Raw genomic sequence first — 25,923 nt, 5'->3', positions numbered from 1 at the left:
AGTACTCTACAAGAGGGTGTCCTCTCCTTGACAATAAAGTTCTATAAGGCCTCCCTTCTACAAGGCTGAGATTATGGTTCTTTAGACATACTACCTAATGATTCAGATCACACTTGTATTGGGGAAGGGCCCAGAGGCTAGAGATGAAAGCGAGAGATCAGAAAAAGGGCTGAACGATAAATAAAGGCATAAAAATAGAGAGCCAGGAGAAAGCAAAAGAGAAAACTTTAGAGATTTATTTTCTGCTTCATGCCAATGTGAGCCTATGAGAAGAGATTAAATCAGCGGTTTCTAACCTTTTTTGTTATTTATTAAAATCCCAACAAGGCTATGAATCGTCAACATGAAAATTAAAAAAAAAGTTATCATCTTTCACCAGCTTTCACTCTTTATTCCTAATCCTTAAATAATGACTTCTTAAATATGAGACCGCCGTATTAACCAGTTACCCAATAAACTTAATTAAAAATAAATAAATATGAGACTGCCTAAGCCAATAATTAAGATGGTGAACTCTAGCAACAACGCATTAACTTTTGTGACCAAAGCCAGTACAATTTGACTCTAGAAGCTGTTTCCTGCACACCCATATTTTCTTGTTAGCCAGTAGGAAAACAGGAAGCCACAGAGCAGGAACATACAATACAATCAACAGGAACCTAGTTGATAAATCATCATAAACTGAATTGAAATTGATTTGAAAGAAACTGAGTTTCCAGGAACACATGAGGGATGTCACCAATGAAGGGTTCATTTCAGGTCCTGCCCCTGACTGCTGGGCACACAGGCACATCCATTTCAACATTCACATTGGCCTGAGCCCCATGACATCAGAAAACTTGAGGTTTAATGAGAACAATGGAGGCAGAAATCAAATGATTACAATGCTTATGGAGTTGATTAGAATGCACTTGACTTAAATTTCTAAATCAACTGGAATTTTTAGTCAGTTCTGCTGGGGAGTAGTACATGGGCTTGGAGCCTTCCGTAACTCAACAATTACTTATCGAGCAGGATCTAGTAAGGCAGGGCTACTGAGAGTATGGTCCACAGAAGGGCATCATCAGCATCACCCTGGAGCTTGTTAGAAATGGAAATTCTTGGGCCCCACGCCTGACCTACATACAGAACCATAAACTCTGGGGGTGGGACTTAGCATCTAGCTAACAAGCAGAGTTGGGCAGGGGGTCTTGGTGCAAGCTGAGCAACACTGTGGTCAGCATATCTGTTACAAGCCAACAGACTTAGGGATCGGGCTTTGTAGTATAAATTCTGGCCTCACTATGTGACTTTGGAGAGTTATTTATCCTGTCTAAGCTTCACTCTCCTCTTCCACATGAAGCGCTTGGCTCCCTGTTCAGTAAATATCCCTGACATTCATAGTGTGAGGCCCCAAGGTTAGTGCTAGCCACACATGCATGAACCCATACTGCCCCTGACTCTGGCTCTTACAGTCTACTGGAAGAACTTAACAGTCTAGCACAGGGCTCACTTTATCTGTGAAGAGACAGACTGTAAATACTCAAGGCTTTGCGAGCCATACAGTGCACATGTCCACTTCTCAACTCTGCCACTGTAGCATGAAAGCATATGTAAACACAAGGAAATAAATAAGCATGGCTATGTTTCCAAAAAACCTTATTTATGAACACTGATATTTGAATTTCACACATTTTCACATGTCATGAAATCTTAATCTTCCTTTGATTTTTTTCAACCATTTAATAATGCCTATCCTGAGATCCTATTGTAAGATAATAAATATCTGTAAAATACCTGGTAGGCTGCCTGCCAGAGAGAAGACACTCAGCAAATGGTTCCTACTGTCATTATTATAATGAAATGTTCATCTCATGAAAAAATGCTAACACTCTATGATAGAGAAGAAAAACTAAGTGGAGCAGGGCAGGAATACAACGCAGAAGTGCATGCAGGTAAAACTGAGCTGCAGGTTTACAAATTGATTTGTTCTAAGCACCATTGGACATATGTCTTATTAGCATATCACTGAATTTATATACACCCAAATAAGCAGTGAAAAAAAATAAACAAACTATACAAAGGAACTCCAATCACCTTACTCTTTTGACTTAAAAGAAGACATGTGGTTTATTCCGGAGGTCTAAATTGCTACCATATGTGGCCGCCCTCCTGGAGCAAAGAAATAACTCAAATAAGAGTGTATAACGTCTCTCTCTGACCTCAAAGCCTCCAGGAGTTCACACAACCATACTGAGACCAAAGCAGCACTCCCTAAGAAGAATTCACAGCTGCTCAACATCTGGGGGACCAATGTGGCTCAAGATATAGAAAATCCTGGGACTCCATCTTCAGCTGAAATTTCAAAGGTTCATCAAAGTCTCCGATGTATCCCTGGATCCAGCACTCCTTCCTTGCTCTTCGTTTGCTTTCCTTTGGCTGCGAAGAGTCTGACCAACAGAGGTAGTCCCTACTGACCGACGGAGGTAGTCTCCACCCAGTAGGCAATCCTTTCCCCAGCCTCATACACTGCTCTCATCTCACTGACTCCGAGTTTAGCGGTCCCTTCTGATGGTGAAGATGAACACCTGAACAACCATGCTGTCCAATGTCGCAGCCACTACCCACAGGTGGCTGTTGAGCACTTGAAACATGGCTGCCTTGACTGAGGAATCGCATTTTTTATTTCATTTTATTTTACTTGACTTACATTTAAAAACCAATACTTGTTTCAACTCTTGGAAAACTCTTAAGCATTCTTGGAGCCACTTGGCTATGTGAGTCTACATTTTTGACTGTATATTTTACAAAATCCAAATACGGATCAAGTATTTCTGATAAAAACTTAGCATTCAAATTGAGATGCTGTCATGGCAAAACAGACATTGGATTTTGAAGACTTCTGAAAAAAGAATATAAATATCTCATTAATCATTTTTATATGGACTATACATTAAAATGAAAATGTTTTTGATATATTGGGTTAAATAAAATATATTATTAAAGTAAATTCTGCCTGTTTGTTTTTGCTTGTTTTTTGTTGCCGCTCTTAGAAAACGTAAAGTTGCATAAATGGCCTGCATTATGTTTTGACTAGACAGCACTGCCACAGAGGACTGAATAAATGTATTATCATCATTACCCATATTCATCACAAGGCTGGAATCAGACTCAGAGTCAGCCCAGCTCTGACTTCTGCACCCACAGATCTTACTGCCGATGCTCTAGAGAACAGCTCTTCTTTCCTGGTTACTGTTTTCCCTGGCTGATAAGGCAAACCTTTCACAAATAGAAACTTTCATTTCTCTTTCTTTAGAGACTAGTACATTGTTGGGGCCAAGAAGACCAAACCAGGAATGGCAGCCCTCTCTCTGCAGGTGTGTATCCCACTTGTCCTGAGGAGTGGAATTGTCCCAAGACAGTCATTTGCTCACTCTAGTACTAAAATCTAAGATGAGCTCCATGTGCACATTTTAATCTCACATCATGACTCATTCCCAATGCAGAACATACACATTTTACTTCCAATTCCCTTGTGGTCATGACCTTCTCAGAGAAAGATACAAATATAGTTTTTATAACTGACCAAAGAAATTTTCCCTTTGTGTCTGATAAATGCACAGCTAATAAATTCACTAAGAAACAAAATAGCCTTTGAAATTAGAGGGATGTCCCTTTCAGAAAAAGATTTTGCATGCAAGAATTTTCAAATCTGAGAAAAATATTAGGTGATGATTGAACGAATGTGGATGAACATTTCTATTTTTATATTTATATTTACTATGTATATGCAGAGATACATTTTTTTTTTTTACATAAACACTAGAATGACTCAAGTATAAGGATCTCTCTTTTTCCTGGCCCCTGATCAATGCCTTTAGGAGTTAACTTTCCCCCACTCACCCAAGTACCAGATGTTGTGAGCCCCAACCCCTTCACATCATACAGGAAATGAGAGACAGGCCTGGAGATATGGGGTGTGGGGCAAGGGGTTCCTCTGAGAATGTTACATACCCCGAGGCTGCTATTTATTGAAGTCTCTGAATACCCTAGGCCAAGATCTCTGATTTAGGGACTTTAAATCAATTCAAAATCAGAATCAGAGCCTATTCTCAATTCTGGAGCTGAAGATGTCAAAAAACAATAGTAAAAGGGCAGATAATCCCTTCACCTCATTTGAGCCATTTCCTAGAACTATCTTCCTGCTAACAAACCCTGACAGACAGAGCTACTAACAGGAGAGGAATTAACCAATTTGAGGTTTAGCTCCTCTCCCTTTCCGGGCTCTGGCAGAGGTGCTAATTGGCAATAAAATGCATAAAAGGTGTACATCAGAATGGCCAGGGACAGACAGGATCTGGATAATCCATAAACTGAATAATGAGCCTTTTAATAACCAGGAGCTAACTGCAGCTTTCTGTAATGGGATCCTGGTAGCACCTGGTAGCACCAGTAAATTCACTCTCTCCAATTAGAAAAATGCCTTCCTCCACTTTTCCCTGAAGCCACACAACAGAAAAGAACTAGTCCAATTCCCAGCCCTCAGGCACAAGTATGTGTTAAATTCTCACAAACAGACATTTTCCTCCTGAGGAGGCGATTTCATTACTTTCAGCAGTCATCTACTGGAGAGCTTCATAGGCTCGCTCTGCTTTCCTCAAATCTAAACCCTTCTTTCTCCTACCAGTCCCCAAAATAGATTGCCTGGATTCAAGCTGTCATCTAATTATTAATAATATGAGTAGCAGTTTTGCCATCTACGTACAGTGCATTCTGCTTTACAAAGTGTATTTATGAGCACTATGTCTTTTGGACTCCAACACCACCAAAGCGGGGATCCAGGCTAGGGAGCCTGAAGCTTATACAACTTATGGGTCTCTTTAAGAAAATTAATATAAAATTATAAATACAAAAATGCCAGGGCTTCTTTCCAGAGCCTTTGAGGAGCCCTGAAGCTTGGCCTAATGGGTAAATTCAACTCTGTACCACCCCTTTCCTTCACTTCCACCCCCAAAAAGACATACATGGTTTTCAGGCAAGGGAAGGGGGTCATGTGACTTACCAGGGTCAAGGGCTATTCAGTATTAGAGACAGAATTAGAATCTTCCTATCTCCCTAGTCTCTATGGCCCCTCTATTCCCTCTAGTTCCTCTGTCACAAAGGAAAGTTTGAGGACAAAATAAATAAAAACAACATAGCTAAAAGTGATCCCCACCAGACTGGCATTAGGAAGCTGTCTAGCCTGAGTATTGCTTGGGTAGAAGATGGTAAAATAAACTCAAATCCCCTATAAATAACCACTTAATTAGCACTGAAGGTAAAAGACAGTACATAACCACACAGAGCTAGAGTAAACCCACCTTCACCACTTGCTAACCATAGGATTTGGGACAAGTTACTTAGTATCTTTATTTGTAATAAAAGTTTCCATGAGATGATACATGTAAAGCACTTCGCACAGGACTCAGCCTGAACTCTCTAGGTCTTCAGTAAGTAGCAACTATTATTGCTGCTGTTGTCATCAATTCACCCAAAAAGCACTGCTTTTACAAAAGCAACCCATTCCTCAAAGTGTACTAATGGAAGTTGCAAAAACATCTGCGCAGTCACCATAAGACTGAAAATGAGGCCAGGCACTACTGAGACCTCAGCATTTCTTGTGCAGCACGGAGAAATGTCATAGCAGATTTATTAGACAGAGCGTCTTATCTGTTCTACTTGCTGCAGTTATCTTAGAGTTTCAGATTTATAACCTGTGTATCTGTGTGAACTCTCTGTGGCTTCCAGTCTCAGTGAAGGCATATTATTTTCTAATGCTTTGAGACCTCATAGTTTGAGAAGCACAAATTGTGGTTGTGGCTGTTGTTTTCTTTGTTTTGTTTTCTACTTTTACTTGTTTGTTTCTTTTAACTTGAAGAAACCAAAATGGTCACAACAAAAGAGAAGCCACTCCTATACTTTCCTTCTTTCTTCCTTCTGGTCCAGTTTTCTCTTCCCTCTCCACCCAGATTTCAAATTGGCTCCAGAATTTGAGAAGTAGTAACAGATCTATAAGATATAAACTGAGAAAGAACTTAAGAGGAAAACCAGTTGATAAACTCTAATCTACTTGCTGTATGTTAGAGTGAAAAATCCATGCTACATTCACGAAGAATTCAGTTGTTTACAGAGATAGGTTAAGCCCAGGTCCATAATTTGCATCTCAAAATAATAATAATAATAACAATATTTATACATTCAACAAACACTTAGGGAATAACTTACTGAGAGTCAGGCTAGTTCTTATCAATACCAAATTGAATAAGACAAGGCCTTTTCTTCACCTAAGACTCAACTGGGTAACCACCAACAACACCTTCACCCAAATTCTTCCATACCACTATGTATACCTTTCAAAATATTTTGCATATTTGGAATTACTAGTTTAATTACTTTCCTTCCCATTGAGTCTATAATCTTACTTAGGGCAAGTACAATATTCATTTACAGACACTTAATAAACACTAGCTGATCATCAACCCATTGAGGGACTCTGCCCTCAAACTAAAGTTATAATCAAACTAAAAAGTTTGGCATGTAAACAGCTACTTGACAGAATAGGGCAATACCTGCTACTACAGAGATAAGAACTAAGACAATGGGAGCACAAAGCAAGCAGGGAATGCTTGACTGCAGTTGTAACGCTGAAATAGAAGTTGAAAGATGAGTTGAATTTCTGTCAGTGCAGGAAAAGTAATAGAAACGGAATTTTCTGTGGAGAAAACTGTATGTGTAATAACAATTAATAGCTAATAATTATCAAGGACTTATTATATGCCAGGTTCTGTTCTACAGAAATTAGCTCATTTATTCCTCATAACCTTTAGAAGTAGGAACTATTTTTGCTCCCATTTCACAGGTGAGGAAACTGAGACTTAGAGACCTCACTGCTGAAACAGGTTGGTCTGACATCAGAGCCCAGGATTTCAATCCATATGCTAGGCTACAAAGGCAAAGAATTATGAGAAGAAGTGCTGCAGGAACAGTCTTGGGATAAGTTGAGACAAGTGTCTGAACTATGGGTAAGGGAGTGGTAAGGCCAGATATGTGGACTGGCCAGATTCTGAAGGAACTTGAATGCCACACTAAACAGTTTGGTTTATCCCACGGGAGTTGGGGAGCCACGGCAAGCATTTAAACCTACAAATGACATGACCAGCATTGCACTTGATCGGCACTGCATAATACTCTGAGACTGATGTGGAAGATGGGCCAGATTGTGAGTAGCCTAAAGAAGGCTATTTCAATAGACCAAATACTAGGCTCAGGACAAGGCAAAAGGAGTAAGGATAGAAAGCAACAGCCAGATTTGAGAGATTTTCCTGACATAGAATTGATGCAATATGATGAAGGATTAGGTTTGGGTTAGGGGGAGGAAAAATAAATGAGAAGATGCCAAGTTCATAATTTGATATCAACATTCATCCAATTTTCCATTAAGTGAATAAATGTTATACAAGAACAGGTGTCTAGTAGAGACACACACCTAGTCACACAACTATTGTGTTATTGTCTAACTGCTTCATGTTGATAAGTCTCATCAACCTGGCAAAACCGTAATCTTCTCCAAGGCAGAAATGACACAAGTGTCTTGTGTCCACATGTCCACTTAATGTCCATTTCAGTGCTGGATACAAAAGAAAACTGAATACAACTCACCAAATAGTTGTTAAATAGCAAAGGTTTAAAAGATACTGTGCCTCAGAAAGGACCTGCTGATCAAAGGTAGAAATCATAGAAGAAAATCTAAATGGGTTTTATTAAGTAAAATTATTAAGTGATTTATAAAAGAAGCAAAACAAATGGCAAATATAAACTAAAAAGTTTACTTTGCTAGTAATCAAATAAATACAAAGTAAATATTTATCTGTCTATCAAAATTCAAAGACTTTTAAAACAGTCCATGGAGAGAGACTGGTCCTAGACTTGTTTGCCATGGCACTGTTAACCAGGAGAGCTGCCTAACCAGGAGCAAGGCAAGAAAAGAATCTATAAGACTTTGTTTTTCACTACAGTATAAACAGCCTATCCTTACTAATATGCATATATTCTCATCTAACCCCTAGAATGACCCACTGAGAAATGCATGATCATCTCCATTTAAGAAACCTGGGCAGTGAAATCAAGAAACTTGCTTGTGGTTATACAATTTGTAAGTGGTGGAGCCATAATTAAAATTCACATATTTTTGACTTCAAAGCCTATGCAATGTGAAGTGAGTATGAACTCCACAATTAAATGATTATTGAGATAATTAATCATCATTCTGTTACGAGAGTGAGCTCTATGTATGGACAGAATGGGCCCCCACCACGCACAGCAGCTTGAGGGGATAGTTCTGTATCCCCCAAAAGACCACCATTACCTGCCATGGCATAGGCTTCTCAGCTAGTCAGAGATTCCCACTATTAAGGCACTATTGTGTAGGTAATAGTGAGACTTTAATCAACCTCTCTGTATCTCAGTTTTTTCATATGCAAAAATGGATAATAAAATCTACCTCAAAAACCTGTTACGGAGATTCGCTTTTGCCCACAGAATAAAGCTGACAATGCCTCTAAAGTTATCTTTCTAAAACATAAGCTCCATCACAGTAAATATTATTTGGTTTTCAAAACCCAGATCTAGTATAAGTGAGAAGCTTGTCTTAATTACCAGATGAGAGTATTCATTGCTCTCTCCCTCCCTGCTTCTATCATGCCTTCACAAACCTGTATTACTCTTCACATTGTAACAGACATTAATTTACTTCTCCATTTTCCCTACTATACTGTGAGCCACTTGAGAATGGAGTCAATAGCTTATATATCTTATGATGTCAACACCAAGTCCAAGACCAACATATGGCGGGAAATGTTTCATTAAAAAAAAAAAAAAAAAAAAAAAACCCAGTCCATCATTTTACCCTCACAAAACCCTGTCAGGCCATTATGATAATTATTTGCATTCTACAACTTGAGCAAATTGAGCATCCAAGTTGCAGTGACTATTATATCATATGAAATGGGCTAAGGATATAGTACAGACTAATTAAACTTTAGTTATTATACATCAGGTAAAAATGGCACATATCAAATGCCTATGCCATAAAGTATTTTTCACATCCTATCTTATTTCATCCCCATAGCAACCTGAGGAGTATGTGCTATTACTTTGATCTTATATTGAGGAAACAGACTCAGATATTTAAACAACTTCTCAAAGGTCACACAGGTAAGCAATTGGCAGAGCCTGAATTCAGACCAAGGTATTTCTGAGTCCAAAGCCTTTGCTCTTTGCAGGTTACCTGTTTGGATCCCAGATTAGTTTCAGTGGAGAAAAAATAAGAAAGACTCAGATATGCCCTAAATGTCTGAGGTCAATATGAGGTGCTGGAAAGGAAAGGTTGGATGAGATTCATATGTAGCTTGGGACGAGTATTAAAAATGTTAGGAACGTGTAGAGGATAAGGCAGGGGAGAAACCAAAAGTAAAGGAGACCACCAACAATAAATGCCACGTTCAACTTCTCTTTCAGCTAATAATACAAGAAATAGTAGAGATGATTCTTATTCATATTTCAGTCCTTGTGTTAAGTCTCTAAGGTAAAAATCTCATATTGTAATACTGATGTATTATTTCTTCTTGATCTTGCTACCATTTGTTATGTCCCAGCAAATGTTCCAAAACCAAACAGGAAGCTTAGAGAAGTCACAGGAAATATCCAATCTCCTTTACTCTAAGAAATGGAAACAAGCTCTACTAGGTTAGTCTCTTATTTGTGTCAAGGCATGTTGGAACTAATACAACAGGAGATGGCTTCAAATCATCCTACAGATAAGCAAATACTATTTCATAAAAACATAACGAGAAAAAGTTGCTTTGTGGTGTTTTCTTTTGTCACACACAGCTCTCCCCTCAAGCTTGGAACAATGGGCCATTTATTTGCATTCTCCCAGGAAACCTTCATGCTATGATTGTTTTTGATTCATACATTCAGGAATCAAGTTAGGCAGGAGTAGAAACAATAGTGCAGAAAAGCGAACAAACAAACCAAAAAACCCCTCTACCTGTAGAATGAAAAGTTCTCAGGTGAGACTCTCACACCAAGTCCTTTCACCTGATGCTACAAGGCTGTGAACTCAGAAAGATGGTCAGTCCAAGCTAAGAATCCAGACTTGGAGAAAGAAAACTCAATTAAAAGTAAAGGAGTGGCGGAGAGGACTCCGATAAGGAGTAAAATCATTTTGCTTTTTCAAATTTATGAGCAAAAGGAAGGTCTGAGATACCCCACTAACAAATACACCTACCTGTGAACTTTTCCAACGTAGAGCTAATGGCACATACAGCCAACAGATTTCATAGAAAACTCATGCCTAAAGGACAACCTGTAAACTCAGAAGTTTCTGTCTTCATATGATCAAATGCAGTAGAATTTCTTTCTGATCACTCTCACTCCCATTCAAAGTGCTATACCCGTCACAGCCAATAACCCATACCCAGCCACTCTTCTTCTCTCCGTGGCCCCTGAAAGGCCTCAGGCAACAGAGCCGCAGGACCCGCGGGAGCACCCCTCCCCTTCTTGCCATCCCCATTATTCGGCACGCAGCCCTGCTCTCCCCTGGAGCCAACAGTCTGCAGCTCCTTCAATGCAGGCGCGAGCAGACAGGAATGGTGGGAAGAGAAGCTGTGCTAGCTGCATGTTTCAGAATCCCCCTCCATATGCATTTGCCAAAAGAACAAAAAGAAAATCAGTGCCAAGAAAAGACAACTGAGATGAGGATGCGGTGGGACCGCGGCTGACTCCATGCCTCTTAACAGCAAGGGGCTGGCCAACCACGCGTTGGAGCCACAGATTCTAGTCGTTACCTTCAGGATGCAGGCCATGACGCTCCACCGGCCCTCTGGGCACAGAGAAGCGCGCGCGCTTGGGTCGCGGGAGTCCCGGGTCAGGCTGGAGGCTGGTACCGCGGCAGGACCGCTCCAGCCCACATTCCCGCAGATCCAAATAAGGGGACCGCGGAGTGAGCTGCGCGGGCACAGGCCCCGCCCCCTGGCCTCGGCCCCGCCCCCGGTCCAGTCACTGGCAGACGGCCCACGAGGCTCCGCCCCCGGGTCACGTACCGTCCCGGGCTCCGGTGGCCGTTGCTTGGTGCTTGCTACTTTTTCTTTTCTCTCTCTCTCTCTCCCTTTTTTTTTTTTTTCCTGTAAATGTTCTGCTGTTCAACCTATACAAAGTCTGCTCAGCAGCGGGCAAGGATCTGGGTCTCGCTGGGGAGAGCGTGCAGTCTTTTCTACTGCTCGATTCCGTCTCCTCTAAGAGACCAAAAGAACTCCTTGCGGACATTTCACACTTTTTAAAAAGTTAATTGGGTTTGGAATCGCCCTTCTAAAGGCATCATCAAAGGATTCTTCAAAAGGAGCAAACGCAATTCTCCCTGGGTCGTTTAAGGATACAGACTTCACTCTGCTTCAAAACTGTGATGGACTTACCTAAAATCAATAATAAGGGAACTCAAATACCTATTAATGAAAGATGCCATGAACCTTACACTATGTATGTTTTGTGTATGTACACATACACACACATATATGTGTATATATGTATAAAATGCATTGCTTTTGTGCTTTATGCTGTGTTTATAAAAAAGATGTATATACAAAAATATATAGGTAATAGAATATATGTATATTTGAAAATATAGTATATTCTCATACATATACATTGATTATACATATATAAATTGTGTGTGTGTACATGCATAGACAAGATTTTGCTTTTCCCTGCTACAAGTTTAGAATTTGAATGAACTTTACTGCAACTTCAGCAACAAGGTTAGATCTAAATGTCCCTGTTACATTTGGAAACCCAGACAGGCCATTTTTCACCATCCAACCTGAACTCTTTGATGCTAAAACAGAAAGTGTAGTCTGAGAGAAGATATGTTTTGAGTCCTTTCCACCCCGCCTCAGCAGGCCCTCTCTGAGTGAAAATCAGCAAGGAAAGTCCAATTCCCAAGTAAGAATCAGCTAAGAGAAGCAGAGTTATTTCTATAAGGAAAGTAACATCACACACATAACAGAACAGGGGAGAGAACATTCTTTGTATATACACACATTTCTACCACTTGGCCTGTCAGAAAAATTTCAAAAGCAGGCCCAAAATGTTTACCTAAAAAAAAGGTTTCACTTGCTCGAAGCCCTGTCTAGTTTGCCTACATGGAGTCAGGAAAAGCACTGTGGGCTGCTGGTGGCTATGAAGTCATGAAATGGGCTCACAAACCACAAGGCGGAAACCAGGCTTTCAAGGATTTGGTGTTTTCTTGATGCGAACACTCAGAATCCTGAGAACAGGAGGTATCATGAGAAAAGGGTGGCAGAGGCTGAGACTAAGGACAAACTGCCTGCTCCCAAGGGAAGCCCCGCTTTTTAGTTGCTCTGAGGGAACACACCCCGCTCTCAGGTCCTTCTTCCAGCCCCTCCCTCTGCTTCTGAGATTGGCTAATCTTCATTATGAACTTCATCAGGAGTGTATATTTTAAACCGCTGCTTTAGCTCATAGTCTTTTGTGGGCCAGGAAAATTTAGTATTTCATTCATTTATTAATTCTACAAACCTTTATTGCTACTACTAGAAGAATAAATTTTTGTGAGCTAACTGGAGGAAATAGCCTTTATTGAGGTACTACAGAACCTGTCAGGGATGAAAGAATGATTTTCATGGTCTCTAAATCATTTCAGATTCAGTAAAGTGAGAAAGATAGATACATGATAATATGATAGGGCCTTTTGTGTGTGTGTGTGTGTGTGGAGATGCTGGGTATAGAACCCAGGACCTCATGATGATAGGGTCTTTAACCAAGTGGAAGCAAAGCTCTGAGGAAAGAGAGACTGTCAGGTGGGAAGGCAAGGGTGGACAGAGCGCATCATTCTCTCTTCAGAAAGTCTGCCTGTCTGGGAAACAACACAGCGGAATCTAGTGAGCAACCTTGCTGAGCATTTCCTTACTGGGTGACCTTGATCAAGTTTCCTAATCTCTCTTTAATTGTTAACTTATACAATAGCATCTATCCTAGTGAGAATTAAATGAAATAATGCTCGTAAATCCACTCACCTCAATTCCTAGTACACTCTCAAAATGGTAGCTAACTTTATCTATCTAAAGAACAAAACCTTTGACTAAAAGTAGCTTGGGGAAGAGAATGAATAGGACAATTGCCATTCACTTCAGATATTTCAGAAAGATAAACACTAATAAGGCGAACCCTCAGCACTTTGAGACTTGGGTACACCATAGGGAGGGCTAACTCCATCAGTCTTGGGCATGGCTCTCCCAATTAAATGGCCAACCACCTATGTTCATAATTCCCAAAATGTTATTTTTTTATTAGCATCTACAAATTATGCCTAAATACAGATAGAAATAGAAGCACATTTATAACAATCTCTTTTAAAACTGGACAACTACAAGAATAGCTTAGTCTAGCCCATAGATGTATAATAATTTTCCAAGTCTCAAGTCATGTGGCCTAAAGCCAAAAGCCTATATCCAAAAATAATAATAACAAAATAGAGATACCCTGCATTTAAATACAATATTCCGCTTGATCCTCATAACATCTATATGGATGTTGGCATCCCCAGCTGGTAATTGGGGGACCAGGGTTTTGTATCTGGGTAGTTTGATTTCTGGGTCTGCCATATGTTAACTGCTACTCTCCCTAGGAAACATACTAGGAAAAAAACCTAGCATAAGTATATATGCATGTGGAGAGCAGATTCATTCTGAGTGTACAGGATAAGTACACTCACTCTGTATCTACCAATCTCGACATGGAGTAGCCTGCCAGCCCTCGCTTGCCTTCATGGAGAGATCTTTGTGGGCTGGACCTATCACTGCATCAGCCTCCCTAGAGCTCTTCTGGGCTCCAATTGGTCCATCTTCCCTCTCCTCACAGGCCTCTCACCAATGAGATCTCAACATTCCTTAAGGCTGAAACCTCATAAGTTATGACAAGTCATAGACTAAAATGTCCTATTTAAATTCAGTTTTGCGTCATTGTAAACAGCCCCATTACCAAGTAGTTCTCAGAGTTATAATATACAGTTTCCTAATAGAAACAATTAAAATGCAGACTCCCATAACTTTTCCAATTTCATCCTGCACACATATTAATTTAATATATTTATATTCAATATAGAGTCATTTATTAAGGTTTTAATTGGATCTCAAGTTTTCCTATTTAAAGATTTTAAATGGATTCTAGATATCATAAAACTCTTCTTGTCATTCACTATATATAATATGTTTCCATAGGAAACTGTGACTGGAAGATCCATTATACAATGTTATGGGAAAGTCATTTTTTTTTTTTACATTCTGAGCCAGAATAGAAAATTATTTTGTTTTCTAGAAACCATTGCACTGTTACAATTTTGACCTAGGAACATTTTTACATCATAAAGCATGTATTTATTTGTCCATATATCTGTGTGTCTGTATCTATATCTGTGTCCAAGTAAGTCTGTGGCTGGGGCCTTTTAGGTGGATATTTATGAGAATATATTGACATATGGGATTAAGCTTCATTTCCTTCCATTTGGATAGTAGAGCATTCCAAAATGTCATCCATTTTGCATTCCCAAGCTTACTGCTTTTCCCAAGCTTTACACTGTTCTAATCCAGAATTCATCACTACCCCCCGACTATACTCATACTTATCTGGGATGAACTCTAATACAAGTTATGCATGATCTTAAATTTCATTTTAAAAGTATTATATATTTTCTCATTCTCTCTTAATATTCTCCCTTAACTTCATCTCAGCACTACTCTTTCTATTGGAAGTTCCCATTTTTTCTCAAAAAATTTTTTCAAATGAACCAACAAAAGAAAGAAAAAATAAGATATCCTATTTGTTTTTAATTAAAAATGAAAAAAATCTAAAGTTAATGTTCTTTACCTAATTTTCATTACCTACAAGAATGTAACTTTTAACCAGATTTGGTTTACTTAAAGAATTCCCCACTAAGATTTTTTTAAAACATAAACGATCGAAAGTAAATTTGGCTGGAAGCACTGGCACGTAGTTTAAATTTGGTTTGCACTGGATTGCTCCAAGGATATTAAAGTCTCCATTATTAATTGAGTCTGAAATTACTTAACCACGTTTCCCAGAGTTTTTCTTCTTATTGGAGGTTTTTCCCATGTGTGTTTCTCTACACTAGTCTTAGATTTAGCCTCTGAAGCTTGGTAATATGCTGCTTTAAATAGTAGAGTGGAAATTTGAAATGCATCCATGGTGGATATGATGGGAACACCCACAGAAGGGGAAGTCTAATAGTTGACCTTCTTCTGAAGTTTGTTTTGCCTGAACTACTTTTTTCTCTAATGATATGGCCCTCACAAACCCACTGGAAAGAACTAGGACTTTTTGCTAATTCTTTGTGTCAATACAAAACCTCATTTTTGTATCTATGTTTGAGCTGTTGTAGAAAAGGTAGAAGAAGAACAATGTCATGCAATCCAAATACGAAAGGTCCAAGGAGGAGTCATCTACCTATACTCTTAGAGAAGCCCCAAAACTCAAGGTAATTTTTTTGAGTCCAACAATGTGAAAATCTGTGAGAGCTGCTCATAGCACACCTGTGTGACATTAGGATGGACCTGAGAGAGTTAAGAGGAATGTACCATACAGAAAACCCATTCATTATTTTCAAGAGCAAATATTTGATCTGTTGATTTAATAAACATTTGCAAGCCCAGGTGATGAGTTAAGTAATCAGAGACAGTTGCGAATTGGCTTCCACCTATATTCAAAACTTTCGATGGCTCTTTCTCTCCAGAGCTTGCCATGCTTATAGATCTGCTAGCATTCCTTTCCACCATTATTGTCCACTTTTCTCTTATACCAGGAATTGCAAACCTTGTCAGTAAAGGTCTAGATACTAAATATGTTACACTTTGTGGGCCATTTGGTCTCTGTCACAACTACTCAAGTCTGCCATTTGTAGCAAAGGAACAGCCACAAGCATAAAAAAATGGAGAGTGGCTATGTTCCAATAAAACCTTATTTATAAACACTGAAATTTAAATTTTATATAATTTTCAATGTTGTGAAATATTATTCTTCTTTGATCATTTTTTTCCAACCATCTAAAAATGTACAATCTATTTCTGGTTCTGCAGGTGTACAAAAACAGTCTGCAGGCCAGATTTGGCCCAAGAGTAGTTTGCCAACCCATCTGAGTCTTTGCACTCTTCATTCAGCCAGATTTCACCATCTTTCAAGCCCAGATCAAATTACATTTGGCCTTTGACGCTTCTTCAGACCACTCTACTCTATTATAGTTTCCCCTATTTGAATTCTAGCAATTATTGTTTGCACAATTCTTTGGCAATTAATCACATCCTATCTGGTGGCATTGCTTCTAGCATTAACTTGTCTTATTACCTAAATCTTTATCTTGCCTTTTATCTTTGACATTACTTCCTGAACAGAGCACAAACTTTGTCTTAATTTTTTCTTTGCATTCTTCACCTCTCTGAGCCCAAAGCAAGGAGATACAGCAACTCTGAAGAGAATACCAGGTAAGAAGGTGTTAGGAATCACAAATTTATAAAATTGAAAATCAGATTTGTCTTACCATTTTGGTCACCACTCAAACATTTTGAGAAGAAAATTTTGGATATATTATTAATCTCTCGACCGCATGCAATAGTCTCAAATCATCTTATATTTCTCTACAAGGCATGTATCAGATCATCTTAGTTTTTTTTATTATTTAATCAACACAATGATTACTTGATTTAGGTGGATTCTGCAGTCCATGTTTAATGACAAGAATGACCTATAATTACCCCTGTAGGTGTTCTCAGTTGATTGAGAAATCAGTGATGCTTTTATTCTAAGTGAAAGCTGCCTTATTTCCATCTTGATTTTTTAAAAAGATCATTATGTACAGTATTTTTAATCAGTCATAGTGTATTATGTTTATCTGATATTTATTCTCATGAAAAATGATTTACTGACTGATGGTATGATTCCTTTAGTTCATTCCACTTTATTTTATTTTCATTAAAACGAAATTAAAAAGATCTTATAAATAAATTCATTTTGTCTAATAGGTGAAGCGATCTAGATTTTCAAAGGCATTGAATATTTAATAACTGAGTTTGCAATTTTTACTGACAACTTTGTAATTCAGAAATAGTAAAAAGTTACATAGTAAATAATGGCATATTCTAAATAAGATTAGTCTACCCTTTTAAGTGGTGATTTCAGCAATATTTAGGACAAGTGCTACATAATTTGAACACTATAAAATTGTCATTTCCTTAATCTTCCAACAGCTTACATTTTACATTTACAGCTTTCTCCATTTTTGAATTGTAATTAAAATTTGCCATTTAAAAATAAGTGAAAAATAGTAAATCACCTCTCTCCCAATAAGCAAGCCTCTCTGTATTTTTAACAAAAGTATGTCTATTAGCACAGGTATTGAATGAAGCCCAAATTTAAAAAAAAATAAGACTACATTTGTCTAAACATATAAAAATGCTTAGTTCCTGTGTCCTGCTTTTTTCTTTGACTTGTTTTTCTTTTCCCACTATTTTCTGGTATTCCTACGCCCCATTTTACCTCTCCCTTCTTTCACAATATCCTTTATCCTTTTTCTCCCCGGAAAATTTTTCGGGTTAAATTTAACAAGAAAATTAAAAACCAAAGGAGATATTTTACTTTGAGAAAGTACTAGTTCAGCTCAAGTATTTGCCTGAATAAATGCAAATACTCAAGGCAAATGACACAATTTCTAAATGGCCTGAAATTTTACTCTCTATGCAATCTAAGAAATTATCTGCACATTTCTATGGCTGTTGGCTAAAGTCCAAGACCCTGAGGTCACAGATATAGGTCTATTTATTATTTACAGGATAGGACTATTACTCACAGGAATTATTCACAGGTAAAGTATCAGCATTTGCACCAATTCCCCAAGCCCCAATTCCAACAACATAACTAAGAAAACTACACACCTGCGCCCAATGTGGGCTGCGTTTAGTTGAAGAATCTTGAGCTTAGAGAACTCAAATCTTTTATAATGGGCAATAAGCGTGCTTGTCTTTTGCTCCAGAGGGAAATGCTCTCTCTTCCAAGACTGATAGCTATACAAACATCCTTGAAAAGATAATCCACAATGAAGGCATTCCCTATCTCCATTTGCAAGATATACAGAAAGTTACCAGACCAATTAAGAATTGTCCCCTACTAGTAATCACATTCACTTACACATTCCTTTATGAATTTTAACTGATGTGGTGCTCTGTACCTATTTTTGACAAATTTAGACAACTGGGAAAGCATATGAAGCATCGTTAATATTTGTTGCATGAATGCGAGCTGCCTCAAATACATTTTTAATGAGCAGAGTTTGTTAAAATAATAATGATAATAAGTAATTCTAAAGTATTCATAGGTTCAAAATATTTGTTATTTCTCCTGCAGCCCCAGATATCATATTCCATCAAGACACTCTATGCTTTAAAATGAAAGTTTCCCACTGACTTCAAAAAGATCTTTAATTTCATTTTTTTCGTGTTTTCTTTTGCTGCTACACACACACTCTCTCTTCTACCTTTCTCTTGGCCAGAGATTACATAAAATATTACTAAAGTTTTAGCTATCTAGAGAATGGTGATTGAATTACTGATGAGTAACTCATGTTCTGTTAAACATTCAAGGTGCTCATATAACCAAATAGATATTTTTCCACCATCTAAATTACACTTTTTTTCCTTCTTATTTTTAAGCAAACCAAAATATTAATTTACCAAGCTCAAGAAGGAATTAGAGAAAGTGTGTATAGGAGAGCCCTTTATTTGCAGAATTGCTCTATTTTTGAATGATATGAGGCAGTCACACAGAGTTGCGTACTGCACGAAACGTTAATAATGTCCTAAGAGGGCATCTGAATTAACCCTCTGTTTTCAGGCAAGATAGTGCTAACTTAATCCATCTTGGAAAGATGAGAACTCACCATATTTGAAAAGGGAAGTTTACGACATTCTTTAGGAACCCTCAGCTCCAGTTCTTCTAATCTTTCCCAAATCCTCTTTTATGTAAAACCTGATATGTCCCTTGCTCTTTCATTACATATAACTCTGATCTCCCAGTCTCTTTCTGGTCCCACAGTCCACTTGGATTCTCCATACTCTTACTCAGGCTTCTGTGTGTGTCTGCGTGTTCAATGCACCGGGCCCTGAAATGTGTGTCTGGCATTAAACCTCTGATGAGAGAAATAAAATAAATACTTTCCATTTCGTTTCAGTGGTAAATGTCCTCCTCAGGCATCTCTTGCCTGCAGCAGAGAATAGGAATGACATCACTAAACATGTAATGTGTGGTGTGCTGTGGGTCAGCTGAAGGGTATTTCTAGAAAGCATGCCTATTCAGAAGACAAACCAGTGTTGACATTGAACAGAAGGACTTAGCAAAATGATGTATCCAGGATGGCATTTATGCAGGATACACAGTGCCTGTGACCTCATGCACCAACCCAGCCATGCTAACAATCAACATCCTAGTTTGTTTCAGGAGCACCTCAAGTGGCTTCTTTACAGATTTGAAATAGCAAAATAATGAGATTTAGCTAAGGGTTCATCTTACATGAAAGCGAAGACGTGCTGTCAAATGAAATACTTCTGAAGTCCTGCAAAGTTTCTTTAAGCTCTGCACTTCAGAATGAATGTGCCCAGCTATCACTTTTGCTCAGGATGCTTTAAGGCTGAAACCTAAGCTGACCCTAGCAATAAGCAATGCTCTTTCCTCTAATCCAAAATGTGTATGTGTTGCGGAGTGGGTGTAAAAACAATATGTGGGCTTGCAAATGTCTCTAAATCCATCACCAAGTCTAAGCATGAGATAAGACATAAAAATAATCTACTAAGTGGCCTTATCCAACTCTATGCATTATTTTATCCCAGCTCTCACCGCCCCACTTTCTTTCCACCTCTGCATTTTTTCACATCATATTCTTTTACCTGGATGGTCTTCCCTTCTCTTCGGCAGTCAAAATTCAACTCATCTTTAAGTGCCTAATTCAAAAGCTAAAATTGATATGCTGACCATCCTAACAAGAAATATTTATTCAACCAATTCATTTGAGTGCCTATTGTATATAAGGAGTTATACAGAGCTCTGAAGGAGGCAAACACAGTTCCTAGCCTTACAGCACTTGAAATATTCAATTCCTCTTCCAAACTCCTAAGCTCTTTACTATAACTCTGACTCATTTGGTAGATGGGATATTCTTCTTTGTGTTGAGCTTTGTTGATGGATCTTTTTGATAAGCCTGTGTAGAGATTTTGCCCTTCTTAGAGATCCTGAGGAGGATGTCAGAATGTGGAGTGCATCTCCAAACACAGCAAAACTTAATTACCTCAATAGCAGGGGTACAGCTGAATAAGTAAAACTTTGGTTTCAGTAAAATGAATGAAGAATTACATAGAAAACTCTTTGCCTCAATTCATATGGTTAGAAAATGTTTCTGAATGGCTTGTCCACTTTACAAGAGCAATATTGCCAACAGAATTAATATTTCTTTAAAGGCTGATAATTTCCAGTGTCATTCTTTGCTATGATAGTTTTCCCTAGGTAGAACTATAGATGGAGGTGGGCTAGGAAATTGGACTTTATACTGATCTAAAGCCATGGTGAGGAACTCAATTAAAAAATTCCTCTTATTGGTTACTATCTGAGCATTGCTTCTTTTTCATCCAACAAAAGTGCAAGGGAAAAAACTAATTATTTGAAGATTCCAGTTAATTGGGTTCCACATAACTTATTCCCATAGTCATCAGTCTATTGCGCTACAGCTGGGCAAATTTCAACTATGGCGAGATGCTCTCTGATCACCTGCCTGTAGTGTAGTGGGTTCTCTCTCATGGCATTCAATGGATAACTGTAAATTACCCATATTTCAAACAAATGAGTATTTAACAATTTAATAACTCTGTCAACATGAGAGTTAACAACATAACCAAACCAAAAAAAATATCTAATGAATACAATTGTAACTACATTATATACTAGTTAGGTCTCTGTTTCCTGGATATATACCTCATATTTGTGTAAGTCACAGGCCACTTGTGGGAAAGGGCTGCATCTTCCCTTTCTTTGATGTCTTCTGAAAGGCTTAGCATGATTCAAGACATATAATCAAGTTCTGCTTGAAAATATGGAATCCCTTCCCTCAATATATAATTCAGCATAGAAACCCTACTAAAATATAAATTATCTATAGATATAAGGAAGTCCAACAAAGTTCTTATTTGTTTTTCTCATGGAAATTACTTTAATGATTTCCATGAGAAATGTGATATATATATATCTCACACACACATTTTTGCCCACCCCAAATTGTTTCTTTTTTGGTGCCTCTATTTTGTTGATGCTTTTAGAATACGTACAGTTTGTTTACTGGGTAATCCAGCATTGCATATAATAAAATCACACTGGGCAAAATAAACACAATAAAAGAGACCTGTGCAGAGTCTTGACAACTGGTTCTGACCCCTAGGTGACTTCTCTTAAAGAAAATGCTTCATTAAGATATCAACATACTATTGAGTAGCCATACCCTTTTTTTAAAAAAAGAAAAAAAAAAAGACCATTTGCCCTAGAAAATAAAATTTCTTGGATGATATGATTTTCATCACTAAGATACTTAAAAACAATAAGCCCCTTTAATATTCTTGCCTGAGTCAATGAAGTTGAAAAATTGTCACAATCTATATATCATTTTACTGTTGCATGAATATACTTAGAATGGAAAATGCCTAAGAAAGAAAGAAAGAAAAAAGCTAAGAATCCATTGTCATAAAATTTACTTCTACTGCCAGAAGAGAATAGTTTCAATTCCATTTTCATATCCAAAGTATCCATGTGTATTAAAGCTCTCCTCAAGCCGATATAACTCATTTACCAGCAAATTTCAAAGTTAAAGTGAACTTTTTACAGCACTCTCATTGCAACTCCTCGTTTTAAAAACCTGTATAACTATTTGTTATATTTTTAAAACAAACATCTTCTATACAAATTCGTATGCATCATCTTAACTGTGTTTCTCATCATGTGGTTTGCAAATACACTGAGTTTAAAAACAAATATGATTTTGAAAGACATTGTGTTACTTTAACAAAGGCAACATTGTCCATCTTCCCTGACAGCCTCTCTTTAATTAAAGAAGCCACGGATGCTCTGCAGAGTGCCAGGCTTCTGCAACAGCACCCTCCCACCCGCTGTTTACCCTGCACGAACAGTGGAGAAAACTATTTGTAGCTTACTGGGGTCTCCTAGTCCAAGAAAATTTAATAATGTCCCAGAAGGGAAAGGAAGCAAAATTTCCTGATGGGACCTACATTACTTTTAATGTACTGGGTGGGAGATTTGGTTAGGAAAAGGGCTCCCTTTACCCACTATCTCTGAGTTGTGTGTAGTCAGCTTCTTTTTTTTTGTTTGTTTTTGTTTTGTTTTGTTTTTTTAAACAGTGACTTTAACTTATTTTATCCATACCGATAAACTATCTTTCACATTCTATTTTCCAAAACCCGGCTCTGCAAAACACATAAAAGCTGAAAGATCATTTCATGACTAGAAATGCTAATGTCAACTTCCTCACTTTTTAAATATCATCTTAAGATTGACATTTTACGCAAACAACCAAAGATACACTGCTATACACTAACCCATGTCAATTCTGCAGTCATACTTTTCCACATTAGAGCTTACGAAAGGAAATTTTTCTCTATTTTTCTAAATATTTGTTTAATGAAGCTCATCTCTACAGCACTTTGCATGTGCACACGTCTATGCACCTTGTTAAACAGAATGCAATAATATCTAAGAACACTACGACGTTTCTAGCTCCCTTCCATTTCTTTCTGAGAACTGTTTATTCAGTTAGTGATAAATTATACATACTCTAAGTTAGGGAAAAAGTAACAGCAATAGTAATACTCTATATTCATGCTTTAAAAGTTCCAAAATAGTTTACTCCTATTTTATTACTTGAACTGCACAGCAAGCCTGTGGCTCAAACAGCTGGTAAACGTCAAGGGGTGATGCAAAGTGCAATCCTAATGCTGAAAAAGACAGATCGGCAAGAATTTTCTGTAAAGGGCCAAATAATAAATATTTTAGGCTTTGTGGATCATATGGTCTCCATCACAACCAATCGACTTTAAGCCACTGTAGTGCAAAAATAACCATAGACAACATATTAACAAATGCGACTGTGTTCCAATAAAACTTTATTTGCAAAAACAGGCAATGGGCTGGATATGTCCAGTAGGCTATAATTTGCCAACTTTTGCTCTAAATTATTATGCTTTAAAGTCTTGAGAAGGTAAAAGTCACAAAACAATTGATTACAGGTTAAAAATATCATTAATCCTCAAGGGAGGGATTATAGCTTGAGCTATCAAAAAAAGCTTTATGAAAGAAAAAGCACTCTAGTCTATGACCATGCCACCCTGAACAAGCCCAATCCCATCTGATCTTGGAAGCTAAGCAGGGTCAGGCCTGGTTAGTACTTGGATGGGAGACTACCTAGGAAGATCAGGTGCTGTAGGGATAAAAATAAATAAATAAATAAAAATAAGGTATTGTAAACTGATAAGGTCCTTGCAATCTGTGAGGTCAACCAAAAAAGAAAAAGAAAAAGAAAAAGAAAAAGAAAAAGAAAAAGAAACGAAGAAGAAGCACTCTAAGTAGGTCCTGAACATTTGATTAGATCTACATAAGAGCACCAGAGGTTGGGTATTTCATGTGCAAAGAGCAATATAATAAAAACTCTGCAGACAGGATGTACAGGAAGAGGAGGTAGTTCAGTTTGACTGAGGCACAGATACAAGAAGAAGACTAGTGAAATAGAAAAGGTGGGATTTTCCTTGGATAAAAATATTGAGCTAAAAGATAAAACTTCATTCTATAAAAACTGGAAAACATTATGTGATTTGTGAGTAGAGTGGTACATGAGAGAGGAAATAATTAACTATTCTTCCTTATGATGACCAAAAAGAATTGTGCCAGAGGGGCTGAGAATTGAGCTGAGTCCTAATGAGTGAGGATGCATTTCTAGTCATTGCAGTTAACCGATCTGACATGGAAGGATCCCAATGGAAGATGGATTTGGAAGACTGTTCCCTCTAGACTAAGGCAGTGATAAAGGCAGCTTGTCATCTACCTATACCGTGAATAGGAAAGAGTCAAGTGTAAGAATCAGAATCTCAAGGCTGTGTGGTAGATTCAAATTATTTGCCAGTGATCTGTTAGTCGGGGATTTGGGTTGAGCTTGGGTGAATGGTTCTGCTCCACTAGAGGCCAGGATCATTCACTCCCCTGCATTAAGTCAGTAATTCAATGGGACTGAGTGATGTTGAAGGTCCAGAAAATCTTCATTCATAAGTTTGATTGCTTTGGCGCTATTCCACTCAGTGTCTGCCTCTATACGTAGATGGCAGGGCTTCTTCATTGCATGCTAGTCTCAAGGTAGTCAGGCTTTAAACATGATGACTGGCCTCCAAGAAGCATCATCCCAAGTGATAAAGGTGAAAACTGGGAATCTCTTAAGGCCTAGTCTTGGAACTTATATGATGTCACTTCTGCCACATTCTATTAGTCAAAGCCACTCACAGGGCAGCCCGGAATCAGGGGGAAAAACAATAAACTCCACCTCTTGATGGGAGAGTGGCAAGATCACATTGCAAAAGAACTTGCGGAAGGGGAGATGTTATTTTAGCGTTCCTTGGAAACATAATCTACCGTAGAAGTTTAGCATAAAAATTAGGTCAGAACCAATGAAACCTCTAGGGACCTCACAGAGGCAAAATCAAAACCACTTCCATAACCCAGCCCTTAAGGGACTCACATGGAAAACAAACCCTGTTGAAAATGTACTTGTGATCAGAAATTACAAACCACATAGGAAAACAGGATGTAAGCATAGCAGAGAGTGGATTGCTCCAAATCTCAAGCAGGATAAATAAAAAACAAATTCACAGCTATACACATCTTAGTGAAAATGCATAATATACAAAACAAGGCTATTGGAGGAGGAAAACAAGATAATTAGCAATTGGAATGACTGAGTTCTCCTCAGCAATAATAGGTAGATAATAGAATAACATATTCAAAGTATGAGGGAAAATGACTATCAACCTAGAGATCTGTGTGGTATTAAACTATTATCGTAATAAAAACAAAAAAAGCTCACGTGGTAAAGGGCAGCAACCATCAGAGCAGATTATTTTTGTTATTCAACTTTATTGCAACATACGTTATGTAAAATAAAGTGCATCCACTTTAAGAGTATAGTTTGATGAGCTTTGACAAATAAATAGAACCTTGTAACAACTACCACAATCAAGGTACAGAACATTTTCCTCACCAGGAAAGTTCTCTTTGTGCCCCTTCTCAGTCAATTCCTCCACCCCACTCTTGTCTCCTAGTAACCATTGATCTGTTTTCTGTCACTATAAATTAAATTTATTTTTTCCCCTAGAGCGCTGTTAATGGAATTATACTTCATGTAATCTTTGTGTCTGGCTTCTTTCATTCAACTTAATGTTTCTGAGAGTCATCCATGTCATGTGTAACACTAGTTCATTCCTTTTTATTGCTGAATAATATTCTATTCTACAGAAAACTGATGCTTAAAAATTAATTTCTAGCAAAAGAAAATTTAAGTCAGAATGTGCTATGAGGGTTAAATAGGGACTGTACATAAGAAGCAAATTATACAAGGATTTAAAGTAAAAACTGACAAAATTACAAGGAGCTCTTTAAAAATTCAACATCATAGTATAATTAAAAAAAAACAACGCTTCTCTCAAAAATGGGTAGGTCAAGCAGTCAAAAGTGAATAAG

The 25,923-nt window shown here is 37.9% G+C and overlaps 1 protein-coding gene and 1 pseudogene across 1 annotated transcript in view; one reads left to right on the top strand and one right to left on the bottom strand.

Annotated features, from left to right (window-relative positions):
• The window catches only part of ST6GALNAC3 (ST6 N-acetylgalactosaminide alpha-2,6-sialyltransferase 3), a 478,754-nt gene extending 467,623 nt beyond the window's left edge, over positions 1 to 11,131 (bottom strand). Inside the window, exon 1 of the mRNA XM_039838615.1 lies at positions 10,866 to 11,131. Within this exon, the coding sequence (XP_039694549.1) occupies positions 10,866 to 10,883 (18 nt within the window). The 5' untranslated portion in view covers positions 10,884 to 11,131. The remainder of the gene's footprint in view (positions 1 to 10,865) is intronic.
• A 12,379-nt stretch (positions 11,132 to 23,510) lies between these two features.
• On the top strand, positions 23,511 to 23,629 carry LOC120583402 (uncharacterized; annotated as a pseudogene).
• Positions 23,630 to 25,923: the final 2,294 nt, after the last annotated feature.

Source organism: Pteropus medius, unplaced genomic scaffold, assembly GCF_902729225.1.
Source record: "Pteropus medius unplaced genomic scaffold, Ma_sr-lr_union100, whole genome shotgun sequence".
Taxonomy (NCBI): Eukaryota; Metazoa; Chordata; class Mammalia; order Chiroptera; family Pteropodidae; genus Pteropus; species Pteropus medius.
The sequence above is the reverse complement of the archived record's forward strand: the minus strand, read 5'-3'. Positions and strand labels throughout refer to the sequence as shown.